This window comes from Neovison vison, chromosome 1, assembly GCF_020171115.1.
Source record: "Neovison vison isolate M4711 chromosome 1, ASM_NN_V1, whole genome shotgun sequence".
NCBI lineage: Eukaryota > Metazoa > Chordata > Mammalia > Carnivora > Mustelidae > Neogale > Neogale vison.
The window spans coordinates 5469347-5490294 of record NC_058091.1 but is presented as its reverse complement, the minus strand read 5'-3'; the positions used below and the strand labels follow the sequence as shown (position 1 = coordinate 5490294).

The following is a 20948-nucleotide window of genomic DNA, read 5'->3' as shown; positions in this document are numbered from 1 at the left end:
TTTCATGAGTGTTCTATAGTTCCTCAAGTATAGATCCTTTACCTCTTTAGTTAGGTTTATTCCCAGGTATCTTATGGTTCTTGGTGCTATAGTAAATGGAATCGATTCTCTAATTTCCCTTTCTGTATTTTCATTGTTAGTGTATAAGAAAGCCACTGATTTCTGCACATTGACTTTGTATCCTGCCACGCTGCTGAATTGCTGTATGAGTTCTAGTAGTTTGGGGGTGGAGTCTTTTGGGTTTTCCATATAAAGAATCATGTCATCTGCGAAGAGAGCGAGTTTGACTTCTTCATTACCAATTTGGATACCTTTTATTTCTCTCTGTTGTCTGATTGCTGTTGCTAGGACTTCTAATACTATGTTGAACAAGAGTGGTGAAAGTGGGCATCCTTGTCTTGTTCCTGATCTCAATGGGAAGGCTGCAAGCTTTTTCCCATTGAGGAGGATATTTGCTGTGGGTCTTTCATAGATAGATTTGATGAGGTTCAGGAATGTTCCCTCTATCCCTATACTTTGAAGCGTTTTAATCAGGAACGGATGTTGGATTTTGTCAAATGCTTTTTCTGCATCAATTGAGAGGACCATGTGGTTCTTCTCTCTTCTCACATTAATTTGTTGTATCACATTGATTGATTTGCGAATGTTGAACCATCCTTGTAGCCCAGGGATGAATCCCACCTGATCATGGTGGATAATCTTTTTAATGTGTTGTTGGATCCTGTTGGCTAGGATCTTGCCTGAATAGACCGATATCTAATAACGAGATTGAAGCAGTGATCAAAAATCTCCCAAAAAACAAGAGCCCAGGACCTGACGGATTCCCTGGGGAATTCTACCAAACCTTCCAAGAAGAAATAACACCTATTCTCCTGAAGCTGTTTCAAAAAATTGAAGCAGAAGGAAAACTTCCAGACTCTTTCTATGAAGCCAGCATTACCCTGATCCCCAAACCAGGCAAGGACCATACCAAAAAGGAGAATTTCAGACCAATATCACTGATGAATATGGATGCTAAGATTCTCAACAAGATCCTAGCCAACATGAACCTCCTGAATTTTGATGCTCGTTCCCTTTGCCATATGGGGGAAATTCTCCCCAATAATTCTCTCCAGTATACCTTCTGCTCCCCTCTCTCTTTCTTCTTCTTCTGGAATCCCAATTATTCTAATGTTGTTTCGTCTTATGGTGTCACTTATCTCTCGAATTCTGCCCTCGTGGTCCAGTAGCTGTTTGTACCTCTTTTGCTCAGCTTCTTTATTCTCTGTCATTTGGTCTTCTATATCGCTAATTCTTTCTTCTGCCTCATTTATCCTCGCAGTGAGAGCCTCCATTTTTTATTGCACCTCATTAATACCTTTTTTGATTTCAACTTGGTTAGATTTTAGTTCTTTTTTTTCTCCAGATAGGGCTTTTATATCTCCCGAGAGGGTTTCTATAATATCTTCCATGCCTTTTTCGAGCCCAGCTAGAACCTTGAGAATTGTCATTCTGAACTCTAGATCTGACATATTACCAATATCCATATTGATTAGGTCCCTGGCCTTTGGTACTGCCTCTTGTTCTTTTTTTTTTTGTGTGTGGTGAATTTTTCCACCTTGTCATTTTGTCCAGATAAGAGTATATGAAGGAACAAGTAAAATACTAAAGGGGTGGCAACAACCCCAGGAAAATATGCTTTAACCAAATCAGAAGAGATCCCAAATCGTGAGGGGGGAGAAAGGGGATAAAAAGAGGTTCAAAAAGAAAGAAAGAAAAAAAAAGAGGAAAAAAAAAAGAAAAGAATTTTAAAAAAAGAAAACGAATAAAGAAAAATATAAAAAAGAAAAAATATATATATTAGATGAGCTAGTTAAAAAACGTTAAAAAAGAAAAGGGTAAAAGTTAAAAAAAATTTTAGCAGAAGAAGGGAAAAGAAAATGAAAAAGAAAAAAATTTAAATTAACTGCAAGACTAAAAAAATCACAGGGAGAAAGCCATGAGTTCCGTGCTTTGCTTTCTCCTCCTCTGGAATTCTGCTGCTCTCTCCTTGGTATTGAAACTGCACTCCTTGGTAGGTGAACTTGGTCTTGCCTGGATTTCTTGTTGATCTTCTGGGGGAGGGGCCTGGTGTAGTGATTCTCAAGTGTCTTTGCCCCAGGTGGAATTGCACCGCCCTTACCAGGGGCTGGGCTGAGTAAGCCTCTGGGGTTTGATTTCAGGAGCTTTTGTTCCCTGAGCGCTTTCCGTAGAGTTCCGGAGGACGGGAACACAAATGGCGGCCTCCTGGTCTCCTTCCCGGAGGAGCTGAGAGCCCGGGGCCCCACTCCTCAGTGCGCCCTCAGAGAACAGCGCCCAGTAACTCGCGTCTGCCTGACCTCCGGCCGCGCTCCGAGCTCACCGAGCCTGCGGCCGGTTCAAGGTAACCCCGAACTGCGAGCTCACTGTCGGCTCTGTCTCTGCAGCCGGCTTTCCCGTTCCAATACCCGCAAGCTCTGCGACACTCAGACACGCCCGATCCTTCTGTCACCCTGCGGGACCTGAGGCCACGCCGACCCCGCGTGGGCTTCGCTCCGGTTTAGCCTCCGGAGCGATGTCCCTCAGCGGAACAGACTTTTAAAAGTCCCGGTTTTGTGCTCCGTTGCTCCGCCGCGTGCCGGGAGCCGGCCCCTCCCCCCGGGGTCTATCTTCCCGTCGCTTTGGATTCACTTCTCCGCCAGTCCTACCGTTCAGAAAGTGGTTGTTTTTCTGTTTCTAGAATTGCTGTTCTTCTCTTCGATCTGCCGATGGATTTGCAGGTGTTTGCAATCTTTAGATAAGCTCTCTAGCTGATCTCCTGCTGGCTGAGGTAGTCTCAGCTGCTACTTCTCCGCCATCTTGACTCCTCAGGATGATTACTTTATATTTGGGTTCATCCTACATATTTTCTCTTCTCTCATGTGTTTTCCTGTTTTCCAAACATCCAAGTGGGATGTTTGACCAGCCTTCTGTTGGGTCGATTCCTTCTATTACATTCTGTTCTCTTGGAAGATAATTCTATTTCTGTTCTTTTGAAGGGTATCCTTGCATTATAATACGCTTAATTAATTTTGAAGTTAACCAACAACCTTATCTTTATCCCTATCAATGCAAGGACCTTACTTTGATTCGGATCACCTTCTTGTCATTTTCTGTACTTTTCCTTTCTCATATTGCAACTTTACTTTTTAACCTCACCATAATGGATTTTTTAAAAATTACTATAGTCAATGCTTCTTTGGTCTTATCCATTTGTTACGCAGCAATTTTTCTGAACTCTTACTAATTATGTTTGTAGATTCTCTGGGTATTCTATGTAGATAGCTAAATCATCCTCAAATGTTATCTCTTGCATCTCATTTCTTTGTCCCACGTTCAGCATGTATAGTACATTTTATACATTTTATCCTTCAGTGAGGATGATAATGTCTGGGTTTAAAACAAACAGAAAAAAAAGCTCCGTTGGTCAAATACATTTAGTTTGTCTTTATCTTGCAAGCCAGTTTAGCTGAGTATGGTACTGAAGATTAATAATTGTTGTTCCTTTAGCATGTCTAGGGGTTTTTACCATCTTGTGTGGCCTCTATTTTGTTAATGAGAAGTATAATTTCAAGCCTAATTTTGATCCTTTACATGTTACCTGTCTTTTATTTCTAGCTGCTTTTAAATCTTTTCCTTGACTTTGGAGTTTTATAGTTTTTCTGAAAAATGGCCAGATTTGCATTTTTAGTTTGAAGATTCACATCTTTCTTCAATTATGAAAGATACCCAGCCTTGATTTCTCAAAACACTTCCTTCCCTTTTCTATCTGGAACTCCCCGGGGTCTCATGGGTATGGAAGGAAATCATGTAGGGGCTTCCCTGTGCTGCACTGGCTTTCCAGCTTCTATGACCCAGATCCCTCCTCTTTTCATCTGTGGTCAATCTGTTTCCAACAACTGCATTCTGAGGTTAATGGTGCTCTATATTCTTTGGAAACTTTATTTAGTTCTTTTCTAAAAATGAAATATTCTATGTTTTAAGCACTTTCAAAAATTATTTTTCTAAGATTTTATTTATTTATTTATTTATTTGAGAGACACAGAGAGAACACACACAGGGGGAGAGGGGCAGAGGGAGGGGGAGAAGCAGACTCCTGGCTGAGCAGGGAGCCCGGTGGGGCTCAATCCCAGGACCCTGGGATCATGACCCAAGCTGAAGACAGTTGCTTAACTGACTGAGCCACCCAGGTGTCCCCACTTTAAAAAATTCTTTTCAAAAATTCTGTAATTTCTAGGTGCTAGTTCCAGAGCTCATTCCCATGATCACTGGTCTATTTAGTCTTTCTTATGATTACTGTCACCATGACGGTGGTAAGTTGTAGCTGTAGTTACATTTTCTGTGGCAGCCCTATGCACCTAGCTCATAGGAGTATTAACTCTTTTCCATTTGCTTCGTCTGGGTCCCAGAAGTTTCCTTTCCACTGTCTGAGAAATATATATATATACTATATATACAGTATATATATAATATATGTATACTTTTTTTTGTTTTTACTTTAGGTTTCCATTTGGGTTTCTGTTTCTCAGAGGGGATCTTTCCCATCAAGAGCTTTGTCACACATCAAGCTCTCTTTCTCTTCCACAAGTTTTCTTTTTGTCTCCACAAACTCAAGGAGAGACTTTCTGGTTCCCTTCCCAAGGTGCGGCAGCCCCTGTAGGCCTCAGTCCTATGCAAGAGTCTCAGCTGACCCTGCTTCTCTTGCTAAATGCCCTGTTTTCCTGAACTCTGGAGACATTAAAACCTCAGTCCCAGCCTCGAGATGTGGTCTGTATCTGATACTCTCCTAAGTCACATGGCACCAACTCTGTGACTCTGAATTAGTGTGTATCTCCAGCGTCTGAGAATTTCCTGACATTGACTTTGCATTGAACACATTTTGGTATCTTTTAGGCTTTGTAGAGCCTAAGGATCACATTAGTCTTGTCTGCCATCCTGTGTGAGGTCTCCTTTTTGAAATTAAAGAGCATTTTTCATGCTCAGATGTCTTTTTGCGTCAAAGACTTCATGCATTAGTGCGTAATTTTAAGTACTATCATTGAAAAAGCTTAAAATGACATTTTTCAGTTATTTATCATACTGTTATGTATTTGTCATACATAACATCTACATGCACTTGAAACATAAAAGTACATCTAGGTTTGAAATATGTTACGTACACTATCCACAGACAGTGCTTAATACCTATGTAATTGGTCAGGCCTCTTGCAGGAATTCACCTGCTTCCTCAAGGAAGAACAGTGGAGCTGAAGCTTTATTTTAGAAAATGGCATAAGTCCAAATAAAGTCATAATATAGTAATAGATAATTATACTTTTTCAGATTGGATTATGATTCTAAGCAAGATCTTCGGTTCCTATGCTAGGAGCTGTAATAACAGATACTCCAGTTATATTTTATTTGCTAATTGAAGCAAGGATATGGAAATTTTAAGAGTAAGTTTCTAATCTGAATTTTCAATGAAAATCATTAACCCCATTTTGTTTCTGACTTTTCAGTATAGCATTACTACCTTACACATTTGTTATGGGGATAAAAATTTATATATGATAGGCTGGTAAAGTTAGAATTTTATTGCTTTTGACCAAAGGTCATTGTAAGATTTAGCGATAACTTGTGAGTACTATGTGATCTTTAAAAGGTTATAAAACATAAATTTTAAAAAGAAAGAGAGATTCTGTGAGTAAAACTACTTGATGCTTCTGGAGTTAACACCCAAATGGTGATCAATCAGTATATTACTGTGTAATTTTACCTGATGTACCAAAATGGTCTTTGTTCTGTGTTCTAATTCAAAGAGCTTTCTTTTAATTCTGGATTTTTTGCATGAATATTGAAGAAAGATTCCCAAATTTCATAAAAGTTTGAAAACTACTATTTTTATAGTAATACTAAAGAAATAAAAGTGTAATATGTCATTAAAACAAGTTATCCTAAGAGCAAAGTGATTTATATAACTAAAAAAAAAAGTTCATTGCTGAATAAGCAGTAAAAATGACCTTTTGTAAATCTAAATGAACAAAAAACCACATTGATTTAGAAAAACTCTAAAGAAGTCACCATGTGACAGACACGCGCCCAAAGACAAATAAGGGATCTCCTCACTTATCTTTAAATTTTGTTTTTATCTTGAACTATTTTCAACATCTAGATTTGAAAAAAGAAGTCCTTGTATTATTACCAATATATTATTATGGGCACACATTAATGCGTTTATTTTTGATGATACTATGAAACCAGAAATTTTTCCTTCTAAAGTATTAAAAAGTAAACAGGATAGCAAATTAATCCCTGAATTATTTGTAGTTAAATGAGGGTAAATAGAAGCACTAAAAAGCAAGCCATTCTGATTGTCTATGAAAATACTCATAAGGGGCGCTTGGGTGGCTCAGTGGGTTAAGTCTCTGCCTCTGGCTCAGGTCATGATCTCAGGGTCCTGGGATCAAGCCCCGCATCAGGCTCTCTGCTTAGTGGGGAGCCTGCTTCCCCCTTTCTCTCTGCCTGCCTCTCTGCCTACTTGTGATCTCTGTCAGATAAATAAATAAAATCTTGGAAAAAAATACTCATAAAACTCATGAAATGTAAATAATCACTGTAGTCCTAATGGAGAAGACATAGCATTTTATTTGTAGAGTATGCAAAGTTGTAGAAAACATAAATCTATGGAAACCTATATGCCCCATCATGCTTCAGGGCCAGTGTTCACCACCAGGCTCTTTGTGCACTCTGCTGTGGTCCATGATCTCACCTTTAGAGATAACCATTTGTCATCGGGCCATTGTGCCCTTTGCTGAGTCTGCCTCTCAAAGAGTTAGCACAGACGAAAGATTCCAAAAGGTCAGAATTGAAATTCAACTCATGCTTACTCAGTATTCACCTGTTATCTGCCCCCACCCTCTCAGGCAATGACAACTCCCTGAACAACAGAACTTAAGAAACAGCAATGAATAAATGATAAAAGCCACATAGCAAATCAAACAGGGTGGTAGGCCATGGTAAGAGGGCCTCACTGAGCTAAACTCTAGGTGAAAGGAGTTACCAGCAACAGAGAGTTCTGGAGAGAAGGGGACCAGTTCTTTCAAAGATACTCTCTAAGGAGCATTGGGTGAGGCTGGGCTGGTCAGGGGACAAAAGTGTCTTTCAGTGTCTCCAGAGAGCAGTGCTGTGGAAGGATGGTGTGAAGCAACGGGACCTGGGGACAGATAGGGGAGGCCCTGTTGAGACCTGAGTCAGGAGCAACCACAGGTCAGGACTCATGTGGAGAATGGAAATAGGAAGGCAGAAATGGAAACAAGGAAATGAGTTAGAGCTGTTGCAGTAATCAAAGAAAGGCAAGGTAAGTCTTAGACTAAGTTGGCAATCTGCAAAATGGCAGGAAAGGAAATGAGATCAGGATTTGCTTGGAGGTAGATTCAGTTGGATTACTGATGGGTTGAACATGGGATTTGAAGGGAGGAAATGAAGGATGACCCCCAGTGCTGGAGGTATGGTGTCAGGAGGCCAGGGTCAAGGGTGTCATGTAATGAGAACAGAAAAGGGACAGGAGAGTTGGACAAAGTGAAGGTCACTGGTGACCTGGGAAGGGTCACCTGCAGTGGCATGGGCAAAGTGGGCTGAAGAGAGAATGGGGGTGAGGACACAGACAACTTAACTGTGGACACGTGAAATTGGGCGGTAGTTGTCAGGAGCTTATCAGAAACAAAGAAAAGTATGTCAAAGAGAACTCAGATGTATTATTAAACAAAACAAAACACATGTGAAAGCTCTGGATTTTAAAGGAATGTAGGAAGGTTTCCCAAGTCCTAGGCCACATTTGTCATCTGAAACAATAGCACAATAACAAGAGGAACCCAAGAAGATATACAAGCAGCGAATAAAGTTATGTACAAAAAAAATTTCATCCTATAGTAAGTAGAGAAATATCTGTACTGTTTCAAGGAGTTTCTTACCTCTAAATATAGGGGCAAGTCATTATTCCCTTGTTTGAGGCAACAGATCTACAGTGACAGCAGATGTGCCAAATAACAAATGGGTCAGAGGAAGAATTGCCAGTAGAAAGGAGCTGCTGTGGTCCGTGAGCTCAGAGTTAGAGATGATCTTTTCTAAGTTTCTCCCCCTGGGTCTTTCATTCCATTTCTCTGTCTCTCAACTGCTCCTCCTTTTTTTCCTCTCTTCCTTTATTTTTTCTTCCATTGCTTTTCTTTCTTTCTTTTCAAAACTTTGGAGAATAAGAATCATTTGTGCTCTATATTTGTTGTTTTAAGACACATTGTGAAATGGGAGGGGCAAAAAAACAAATGTGGGCTTCAGCTACTTAGGAAAGATACTGTTAGGGGCACCGGGCTCAGTTGGTTAAGCATCTGCCTTTGGCTCAGGTCGTGATCCCAGGGTCCTTGGATTGAAGCCCATGTCAGGCTCCCTGCTCAGTGGGGCATCTGCTTCTCCCTCTCCCTCTGCTCCTCACCCTGCTTGTGCTCTTTCTCTCAAACAAATAAATCTTAAAAGAAAGATACTATTAAAACATAATGCCAGAGGGAGAAAGAAAGTAAAAGCGTAGAAGACACAACAGACAAGCTGGTTATGGCAGTGTTGGTATTTGAATAGACTAGGACACCCTGCATTAGTAATGGTAAAGGGGATGGAGATGTGAGGATACATGGAATAGTCACCAGGAGAGTATAATAATGCTGAACCTCTACGTGCCTAACAATATAGCCTGAGAGGCTGTATCACATCCAGCAGCCAGATAGCTTAGGTTCAGGTCCCAGTAATGCTTCTCTCTAGCTGGAGAATTTAGGCAAGTTATTGAACCTCTCAGTGCCTCAGTTTCTCCATATTGATAATGGAGATATGCATAACACCCACCTTTTAGAGTTGTCATGAGGATGTGGAGGAAACCAGAGAGGGAGATGAACCATGAGAGACTGTGGACTCTGAGAAACAAACTGAGGGTTTTGGAGGAGAGGGGTTGGGGGTTGGGTGAGCCTGGTGGTGGGTATTAAGGAGGCACGTATTGCATGGAGCACTGGGTGTGGTGCATAAACAATGAATCTTGGAGCACTGAAAAAAAATAAAATTACCAAAAAAAAGGATGAAATGAACTAATACACATAAGTATTTAAAATAGCGTCTGATATCATAAACAGGGCATGTTTTTACTGTTGTTATCATGGATGTTCTTGGGGTTGCCCCAAACCACACAAAGAAATAAATCAATGGAATTCCAAGGAAAAAAATGGCATGTCAGCAGTCTTAGTAGATTTTTAATTTGCTTCTCCAAGTGACCTAAATTTATTTTTAAATACTTGACAAAGACATGAGATAGCTGTAATAAAACATTTAAACAGGCTATCTTATCTTTCAAATCACTGCCCTCTCCCTCAAAAAAAGTAACCTACATTAAAAAAAAAAAAATCCCGCAAAATAGAAAGGAAAAAGTAAATGGAAAACAACAACCAAGGGCCAAAAAATAAGATGACAGAAGCTAAAGTAGACATAAAGATAAATGTGAATGACTTAATGTATTAAAATAAAAAGTCCTAGATCACATTAAAGTACAAAATTTAATAACTTGCTCATTATAGGACACATATGTACAAGTATGATGGTGAGCTAAAACAGAGAGAATTAGAAAAACATCAATAATATAGACAAATATAATACAGATGGCATTTATATTATTAAGTTAGGCTACAAGGTAAAATTAGTGATAGCAACACTGTACCTTTTGGAGCTGAACGATGTAGCAATATCTTTGTTAGTTGTACAAAATAGTGTTCTAAATTTCTTCAGATACACAAAAATCCTTGAGAAGGCAGGCACTGGATATATATTCCATAAAATTTTACTATGAACAAAGTAAATTTTATAAATATACAAGGAATATAAAATAAAATTGATGTCCATATACACCTCCCTCTGGGATTCATTTGCCAAACTCCAATTCCAAGAGGACATCCAAACATTCAGCCCGATTGGCTGGGCAGTCGATGAGTGGACTAGAGACAGACCTTCTGCTTGGCCAATGCAGGACATTTGACTCACCCTACAGTGACATTCGGAGATGTGGTGGTTTCTCACACCCAGGGGCAGACAGGCCTGTGGCTAGAGACTCCAAAAAGCTGAGAGAGAGCTAGAAGGTATAAAAACCTCCTAATGTAAAAGGCAGTTTCTCTAAGGTCTTGATGGGCTCCTCACTCAATTATAAGGTGGTAATTGAAAGCTGGGTGCGTTCATAAAGACTTGAAGACCTGGGAAATTTTCACCTCTCACTGGAAATGCTGCATCCTTTGCTCTGTAAATCGATTGTGCCCTCAGTCTGAGTCTGTTGGCTTCTTTCCATTCATGATATCACCATCACTTCTGTCACCTTGCAGGTGGCAAGTGAGGTCATAGATACTTTAGACAGTGAAGGACCCGGGCTAGAAGAGATCTCCTGCAGCTCGCAACGCATCATGTCTTTTCTCAACCCCAGAGGTTTCGTTTCCATTCAGTGTTGATGCTGGATGGTTTTACAAAGATCAGGACAAGAAGTTGTGGAGGTGTTATTGAGGGTGAAGGATATAACAATGGAAAAGTGACATATCTCTGTTCCTGAATGAAGCAGCTGAGAGAGATTGGGATATTTTGATTTTGAGGTGACTTGAGAGCACCAACATTCTCCTTGTCATGCAGGATCCAGGGAACATGCACATAACCCTATTTTATCCCTCACTCTCATACTTGCCAGGTCCTGAAAAGACACATTTCACAAGAATATGCTGGTGTGCCATTCCTATTAGATTCTTGTTAGAAATTCAGATGAAATCCTCTTTTCAACTTTTTCTTCTTTTTTTTATTCTATTCTTGCATATATCTTTTTGACATACATATGGTGGACTTCTTGAATCCTTTTAGGTATTGCATTTGTGCCAAATGGTAAAATATTAACCAAAGAACCCCCAAACCAATACCAATGTTGATTAATGATTATTGATTATTCCAATCTGTTAACATGTAAAGGTCAATGATTGTAACCCCATTGCTAATGGGATTAAGACATGATAATGCACTTCAGGTTGTTAGATGAGTTGCTTAATGAAAAAATCTTCCCAAAGTCCCGAAGAACGTCTTCCTTCTAAGTCGGTGACAGCCTCATGACGGTCTGGCCAGGCTTTGCCCCACTGCTGTCTTCACATGGCATTTCTTCTCTCTCCTTTCAGGTAGAAATTGAGAAGCTGGATTACCATCATTATCTGCCTCTGTTTTTTGATGGGCTCTGTGAAATGACATTTCCCTACGAGTTTTTTGCTCGGCAAGGAATCCACGACATGCTGGAACACGGGGGGAACAAGATTCTTCCTGTCATTCCACAGCTCATTATCCCGATAAAAAGTAAGTGAACAGGTGAAAAAGCATCATTCAGTTTAGAAGGTGCAGCTTTTTGACAACTCGCTAATTAAGCAATAAAACACAACTGACTGAGGCTATGCCCAGGTTTTGCGGGAATTTGATAGGATGACATACTGGGCCAGACATTCCAAATCGACTCTATCCCATTACTGATACCACCCTGAAGTTTCACCATGTAAATAAACTAAATTGCATGGGGTTTATAGTAATTTAAAATGCTTCCGAGTAGTGATGCAAGCATTAATGTTAATTTATACATGCACAAGTCAAGTGTGTGTACTCCACACCATCTCTAACTTATAAGTTCTTTTCAGATGACATCCTTAATTCCTAAATTACAATGTAAACCCAATTATCTTTAGGATCTTTTAGGTAGTAGGATTCATAATTTAAAGAAAAAAGTCTGAAATGGGGAAAAATAATGTTACCAAATACTTGGAAATTTTTTTTTTCTGTGATAGGTTACCTGAGGAAACTCTAGAATAACCCTGTCATTGACTTTCTTTCTTTTGTTAATAAAATGAAATACTTTCTTCCTATGCCACACTCTTAGGCATGAATCTCTCTGGACTAGTTGTCTGAAAGCAGCCCCTTCCAAAGCGTTTCTGGGATTTTCATTTGCCATTGAGATGGTCTATAATGACTTGCCCAAGAAGCCCTTGGGGAGTCATTGGGTCTAGTCATCTGGGTCCAGCCTCTTCCTTTCAGTCCACAGCTGCTGCTTACCCTTATAATAGGGCCATGTTTTGGGGACAAGGCTCTAGGAGGGGATGGCAGCCTCCCTCAAGTTGGCAATGGCCAGGCCTAGGCCCTCGCCACCCACCATCACACCCCAGGCTCTGTCCACACCAGAGTAGCCATCCATGCTGTGCTGCTGGAAAGCAGAGGGGTGGTGCTGAGCACCTCCTGGGCAGGGGCATCCATTCCTTTCCCAGCTGCCCTAAGCCTTGGGCCTGCTTCCCCCACCGCAGGCTCTGCCTCACTCCCTGATCCAGCGGGAACCCTTCCTGCAATGATTGATTGGACACCTGCTCAGTCTCCTGGGATCTGGGGGAACCTCACTCTCACTGTCTGGGAACTACCCTTGCCATGTGCTTTGACCAAAACAAGAACGAAACAGTTTAACATTGGGTCCTTTCCCACTGCCTGGATTATTTCATCTTATCTGTGGTGATCTTTTTATTGATATGCATGAATTATTCTTAGAATTCTCGATTTTTGGCCTTTCTGCTGTCATTGTTTATACTGAATCAACTCTGAAACTTGCTCTCATCTTTTTGAGATTTTTTTTTTTTGTAAGAGATCTGTAACTGACCACTCCAGATTTCCACCAAGACATAGAAGTAAAACCAGTAAAAAGACAGGCTACCTTCTGTGCAAAGTAACACAGGAAGAGAAATGACACTTTAGAGCGGCTTCCTCACCCCTCATGCATCAGCTGAATGATGATCTTTGAAGTCCTTCAGGAAGGACATATAATGCTGAGTGGCAGGAAAGTCCTTTCCAAATGTGATTTATTCTAACAGCTTACGATTTTTGAATATGTTAAATTCTAGCAGAAATGCTACATTTTCTAAAGAATGATGTACAAGTTTTATTGACAAATAAAAAGGCCCAGAACATTCTCCCCAGGAACCATCTTTAGAGGACACGATCCTTTTTCTCCTGCACCCAGCAGAATAGCGACAACATCCAGAAGTCTGTTCTGTTCTTGGAAAAAACATGTTGTTCTCAGGCTCACTGTCTTCTCGGGACTTTTACACTTGTGTCTCCATTGAAATCACTGAAGGACAGAAAGAGAGTTTCTAAGTAATATTTTGATTATACTGTTTACACTTAATACATACCAAAATAGAGCATTGCAGACCCAGGTGAATTGATTTTCAACTTTGATCTGTATTTTAAAGATATTTAAATGAGTTGAGAGAAGTGATGTGTTCTAAGGACGGAATTTACAGTAGGCACATACTAGAGGTAATTTGCTCACAAGTGAAAACATTATTAAGAACTCAGTAAACATGTTTTGTCAGGTAAAATTAACTACGAATTTGATAATTTAAGCTTCCAAAGGCAATGAGAGTTTATTTTGGAAGATACCATTGCTTTCCTTCCTGGGCTTCTGCTGTTACACACTGATCCTGAGTCTAACTTGGTTTGCTTCTCAATCTACTTACATCACTCAGAAGAAATACTGATTATGCAAGATCATGTACAGTTCCAGCACAGTGTGAAAGACATTACGTGCATCACGTCAGTCTTTCAGGTGAATTCTGGATTGAGGCTAATTGATCTGGAAGCAGGCTGATGTGCATAAGTGGCATAACACAGCATGTGTAGCTGATTTTTCAGGTTGTGCTATTAGTATAATTTTTACTATCTCCGAGGGCAAAAATAACCTTACCATCACCAGCTAGCAGTTTTTAAATAGTTTTCCTTGAATTCTAACTATTATCTATATATTAGTAAAGCAAAATACGTGCACTCCCCACAACGATAAGAACGAGACTGAGCTGCCTCTCTACTTCTAGAGTCTGGGGTTGACGCCAGCTAATTACAAGGCTGATTGTTCTAATAGGAAGAATGGAACAGATTCAGTGTCTCTAGGCTTTCTAAAATGAAGACAGGTAAGAAAGCACTTTCTTTCTCCTGTCTTTGGTTCAAGACCCCAAGTGAGGTCATTCAGTGATGACCAGAGGAGTGTGCATCTAATACCTCATTCTGTTTCTGCCGCTCTTTGGTGGTTACGGTTGCTCCCCTTTCCTCCCACTGTTTGACTTCTACCTTCTTGGGTTATTCTGGGTCAGAAGCTTCAAAAAATAACCCGTATGAAGGAGTCAGGGTTGACAATGGAGTACTGATTGCTGACAGCAACAGCAGAACTTTGTAGGGCAAGGATGAGATGAACTGTCTCAGCCAGCTGAACTATGGGATGTAGATTTCCATTTACTCTATCAGGTCACAAAACACACATGCACCAGAATCCAGCAGAGCAATACCAGGAATAAGCCTTTAGAAACTCTGCATTTTAAACTCAGAGATTCCAGTAATGACCAGGAGGACAAAGAGAAGCCAAGAGCAGCCCCAAGCACTGGGTTTGGGAATCTCTGTCTTCAGCAGCAGTAAGAACAGTTACCCTGAATGCCAGTACATGGGGCCATTCCTAAAAGGCTGCTACACACAAGGAAGGAAATATCTTGGACAATGAGAGGAAGAGAATACCTCAACAACATTTAGTTCAGGAGCCAGAAGAAATCCATAGGAATTTGACATCCTCCAGATGCAGGAAGATACGGCATCTGGGAGACAGAGGCCAAAACCCACAAGAGGGGGGAAAAGCTACACACAAAGAAATAAAGTAACTGGGGTTAAGAATTTTACCAACAGTAAATTCCAGACAACAGTGAGCATTGGAAGAGAACCACCTTGGGTACGTTTCATCCCATTCACATGAGTAAAAGAGCTGATGTACGTAACTGCGTGAACATTTGTTGAAAAAAAAAAAAAAGGAACTTATAAGTTAAATGCCCACTTGTCTCACACAAGAAGTTATTGAGACTGTGCTCCAGCTCTCAGAAGGGAAAGCCAAGTTAAGGACCCCAAAATAAGGATGTCGTAGTGTGAAAAGCAGTTGATATTAAAAGCCACTAAATCTAGAGTTAAGTTTAAAGAGTTGATGGAAAAGAGTTTCAAAACTGCATGAAATCTCTAGTAATTATTTTGGAGTAATGTGTCTAAAAATCCAAGGAAATTGAGTATAAGCCTTCTAAATCATGGAAAAGATCAAAGTAGTTAAAACAGAGCCTACACATTAAAAAGACAAAAACTGGGCAGACAGTAAGGAGGTGCTAAGTGTCAAAAGCATAAAATAAGGTGAAAAACATGAATCAAATATATTAGTTGTGAAAATTAACTTTCAATTTAGTTTGTGGAATGAAAGCTGAATATAAACTCTATATAAAACTAAATAGTACTTGAATAGTTTAAAAATAAATAACATATTAAGATGAATGGGAAAAAAGGAAGAATAGTTATTTTAATTGTAGAAAGGTAGAATTTAATGTAAAAAAATTCCACATGTAGAGAGGATCAGTTTGTCTCAATAAAAATGTTCTAGGTAAAAATGTAATCATATGAGCCTTGGTTCCTGGAAAAACCACAGCATCATGTTTAAAACAACAAACAGCTACTTAAATTGGTGGGTGTTTTTGCCTGTGGAAGAAGAGTAAACCTCTTGGCCCTGAGACTGTTTGATGCTGGTCCTTTTCTCCACTGCCTGACCTTCAGCTCCTAGAGCTACAATCTTTAACCATCCAAGCGGACACCCTGCCTCTAACACACCATGTCCCAAACTTCAGCGTGTGTATGAATCAACTGCAAGTGTGTCTGAATCACCTGGTGAAATGCAGGTCCCACACAGCAGCTGTGAGATGGGTCTGGAGACTGGATTTCTAAGAAGCCCCCAGTTGATGCTGCTGCTGCTGCTGCTGCTGCTGCTGCTGCTGCTACAAGGTCAAGGCAAAGCTGATCAGGGCCAAGATGACACTTGACACCCCAGATCCTCCCACAAGATGCTGGGAATGAGAACAAGGTAGGGAATGAGTTGATAGAAACAGATGAATGATCATCTTCTATCTTACAAGAGATGTTGCTTCTTTCATGCTGTGAATAATTAGAAAAATATACCATTAAGCTTTTAGGCCTTAAAAGTAACCATTAGTGGGTTAAAATAGATGGTTATCATATGAAGTAGTAGGGGAAAAAAATGAAAAATTAAGTTAAGGCAATAACTTTTTAAAAAGCCAAGGTAGAATGTAAATATGTATATTAAAAAAAATAAGATGGCAAAAAGAAACCCAAATAATTTGTTATGATTACAGATAAATGGGAGAAATGATCACAAATCACAAGAAAAATGTCTTGGTTTGGGAACTTCTTTGAGAAGTTGTTCCCACTGTCTGATTATTCCCAACCATATGGTTTTGTTGGAGACTGCCAGTTACCAAGTAATGATCAAAATTTAGCTCTCACAATAAAAGCAAAAACAAACAAGTGGGACTACATCAAACTAAAAAGCTTCTGCTCAGCAAAGGAGACCATAAACAAAATGGAAAAAGCAACCTACTGAATGGGAGAAAATATTTGCAAATCCTGTATCTGATAAGGGGTTAATATCCAAAATATATAAAGAACTCCTATAACTCAATAACAAAAAACAGATCCAATTGAAAAAATAAACAGAGGATTTGAATAGATATTTTCCAAAGACATACAGATGGCCTATTACTCAGCCAAAAAAAATGAGGAAATCTTACCATTTTTGACACCATGGATGGACCTCAAGGGCTTTATGCTAAGTGGAAATAAGTGAGGGAAATACAAACATCATATAATCTCATATATGGAATCTTAAGAAACTAAAACAAAACAAAGCAAAAAAGTTCATAGATAACAGAGAATAGATTGGTGGTTGCCAGAGGTTAGGTGTTGAGAGTAAGAGAAATGGATGAAGATCAAAATGTACACACCTCCAGTTATAAAATAAATATATAAAATAATAATTATATATATAAATACATAAAAATATTAAGTCATGGGGATGTAATGTACATCATGTTGACCATCATTAATAATATTGTGTTGACATTTAATATCTGCTAAGAGAGTAGGTTTTAAAAGCACTCATCACAAGAAAAACATTTTTTTGTAACTATATGTGGTGACAGATGTTCACTAGGCTTATTGTAGTAATCATTTTACAATTTATCCTAATCACTAAATCATTTCATTGTATGCCTGAAGCTAATATAATGTTGTATGTCACTTACATCTCAATTTTTAAAAATTTACCTCTCTTTCACAAACTTATCTTCATTCCTCCTCCATCCTTACAATATAGTTATATCACAATTTTGATCATATTAATAATCTGTTGTTAAACTATTGTGATCACATCAGTCCTACTCACTGCAAGTCACATACCTACTATGATTACATTTCTTTTCTTAGACAACTTGTTTTGCTTAGTTTTGGTAATTGTCTTTCATTTAGTTAGCTTGATTTGTGTATGCTTACTATTTTTTTTTCAAATAGATTAAGATTTAGCAAACAAATGTTATTTTTTTTAATTTTTTTCCCCAATTTATTTATTTTCAGAAAAACAGTATTCATTATTTTTTCACCACACCCAGTGCTCCATGCAAGCTGTGCCCTCCACAATACCCACCACCCGGTACCCCAACCTCCCACCCCCCCGCCACTTCAAACCCCTCAGATTCTTTTTCAGAGTCCATAGTCTCTCATGGTTCACCTCCCCTTCCAATTTCCCTCAACTCCCTTCTCCTCTCCATCTCCCCTTGTCCTCCATGCTATTGGTTATGCTCCACAAATGAGTGAAACCATATGATAATTGACTCTCTCTGCTTGACTGATTTCACTCAGCATAATCTCCTCCAGTCCCGTCCATGTTGCTACAAAAGTTGAGTATTCATCCTTTCTGATGGAGGCATAATACTCCATAGTGTATATGGACCACATCTTCCTTATCCATTCATCCGTTGAAGGGCATCTTGGTTCTTTCCACAGTTTGGCGACTGTGGCCATTGCTGCTATAAACATTGGGGTACAGATGGCCCTTCTTTTCACGACATCTGTATCTTTGGGGTAAATACCCAGGAGTGCAATTGCAGGGTCATAGGGAAGTTCTATTTTTAATTTCTTGAGGAATCTCCACACTGTTCTCCAAAGAGGCTGCACCAACTTGCATTCCCACCAACAGTGTAAGAGGGTTCCCCTTTCTCCACATCCTCTCCAACACATGTTGTTTCCTGTTTTGTTAATTTTGGCCATTCTAACTATAAGATACCTGGGAATAAACCTAACTAAAGAGGTAAAGGATCTATACTTGAGGAACTATAGAACACTCATGAAAGAAATTGAAGAAGACACAAAAAGATGGAAGACCATTCCATGCTCTTGGATCGGAAGAATAAACATTGTTAAAATGTCTATACTGCCTAGAGCAATCTATACTTTTAATGCCATTCCGATCAAAATTCCACCGGCATTCTTCAAAGAGCTGGAGCAAATAATCCTAAAATTTGTATGGAATCAGAAGAGACCCCGAATCGCTAAGGAAGTGTTGAAAAACAAAAATAAAGCTGGCGGCATCACCTTACCTGATTTCAAGCTTTATTACAAAGCTGTGATCACCAAGACAGCATGGTACTGGCATAAAAACAGACACATAGACCAGTGGAACAGAGTAGAGAGCCCTGATATGGACCCTCAACTCTATGGTCAATTAATCTTCGACAAAACAGGAAAAAATATACAGTGGAAAAAAGACAGTCTCTTCAATAAATGGTGCTGGGAAAACTGGACAGCTATATGTAGAAGAATGAAACTCGACCATTCTCTTACACTGTACACAAAGATCAACTCAAAATGGATAAAAGACCTCAACGTGAGACAGGAATCTATCAGAATCTTAGAGGAGAACATAGGCAGTAATCTCTTTGATATCAGCCACAGCAACTTCTTTCAAGAAGTTTCTTTGTTTCTTTGTTTCAAAGGCAAAGGAAACAAAAGCGAAAATAAACTTCTGGGACTTCATCAAAATCAAAACTTCTGCACAGCAAAGGAAACAGTCAAAAAAACAAAGAGGCAACCCACGGAATGGGAGAAGATATTTGCAAATGACAGTACAGACAAAAGGTTGATATCCGGGATCTATAATGAACTCCTCAAACTCAACCCACACGAAACAGACAAACACATCAAAAAATGGGCAGAAGATATGAACAGACACTTCTCCAATCAAGACATACAAATGGCTATCAGACACATGAAAAAATGCTCATCATCATTAGCCCTCAGGGAGATTCAAATTAAAACCACATTGAGATATCACCTTACACCAGTTAGAATGGCCAAAATTAACAAAACAGGAAACAAATGTTATTTTTCAAATGTTCAGAACATCAGGTAACCCATCAATTCTCTTTCTTTTTCTGGAGACTTGGGTCCTTCCACTTTCTCATCTTTCTCCATTGTGGTCCCAGTGACCCAACACTATTGATACTCCTCTCTCAGGTTTACTTTTTTCCTTAGCTGTTTGTCTTGTTTTCCTCATCATTTTCATAGTGTACATTTTCCAGTAGTTTCTTGTAAGTACTTGAAAAGTTTAGTTTTAATCCTTGCTTGTCTGGAAATCCTTCCATTACACTTGCTTATTAGTTTGGCTATGTTGAAAATAATGTTCATTTGGAATTTTGAGGTCTTGTCTCCATTGTCTCCCAAGTTCTTTTTTTTTTTTTTTTTCCCAATTTATTTATTTTCAGAAAAACAGTATTCATTATTTTTTCACCACACCCAGTGCTCCATGCAAGCTGTGCCCTCTATAATACCCACCACCTGGTACCCCAACCTCCCACTCCCCCGCCACTTCAAACCCCTCAGACTGTTTTTCAGAGTCCATAGTCTCTCATGGTTCACCTCCCCTTCCAATTTACCCAAATTCCCTACTACTCTCTAGTTCTTACCTTGCTTTAAACACCTTGATGCTATAGGAGTTTTCAGCCATTTGCCTGTGGCATGTTTCTCCCAATCTCTGACAGCTTTCTGGATATTCTCTTTATTTCTGGTGATGTGAAATTTCATGTCAATATGCTTTTAATATGGCTGTGTGTTCCTTCATTGTACTGGGAAATGTCAGTTGAGAGACATAGGTCTTTCAACACCAGAAACCATGCATGTATTCGTCCTGTAATAATGTTCTCCCTCTATTTTATTTCTTTGTAATTCCTTTATATATATGTGTGTGTGTGTTTATATATATATATGTGTGTGTGTTTATACACACACACATATATATATAATTTATATGTGTGTATATATACACACATATAATATACACATTTATACACATATAAATACACATAATATATAATTTATACACATATAAATCATATTAATTATTATATATAAATATATATGATGTATAAATTATATATATAAAATTATCTTGTGGTTTGATTCTCTAATTTCTTTATCTTTTTGCTCCGATTTCCTGACTCTGCTTAGTTCTACTTTCTGGGAAATTTCCTTAACATCATCTTCCAAAACTTTCATTGAATATTTTGTTGGGTACTGTAATTTACTTTTGTTCTGATTATTGCTTCTTAATAGTGTTTTGTTCTCCTCTTTATGAATCTATTATGTTCATTCTCCTATCTGTCTCCAAATGTTTATTATAGATTTGCAGGGTCTGGTATTTGTTTGGTTAGCAGTTTTTTCCTTCTTACTTTATTACATTCTTTATTCATTCTATAATAATGAACTTTCTCTTTACTAGCTATTAAGACTCTTAATCCTACATACAGATCAACAGGACGGATCAACTGGCTAAGAGCATAAACTGTGGAATCAGACCAGCCAGCTTCGGATCTGACTACCATTTAGCAGCCATTGGACCTAGGGCAAGTTGCTTTACTCCATGTGACACCATTGCTTGATCTATAAAA

At 39.0% G+C, this 20948-nt stretch overlaps 1 protein-coding gene across 1 annotated transcript in view; it reads left to right on the top strand.

The window, feature by feature from the left end:
• Window positions 1-20948, top strand: part of PACRG (parkin coregulated) — a 507220-nt gene that overhangs the window by 273171 nt on the left and 213101 nt on the right. Inside the window, exon 3 of the mRNA XM_044242604.1 lies at window positions 11238-11409. Within this exon, the coding sequence (XP_044098539.1) occupies window positions 11238-11409 (172 nt within the window). The remainder of the gene's footprint in view (window positions 1-11237; window positions 11410-20948) is intronic.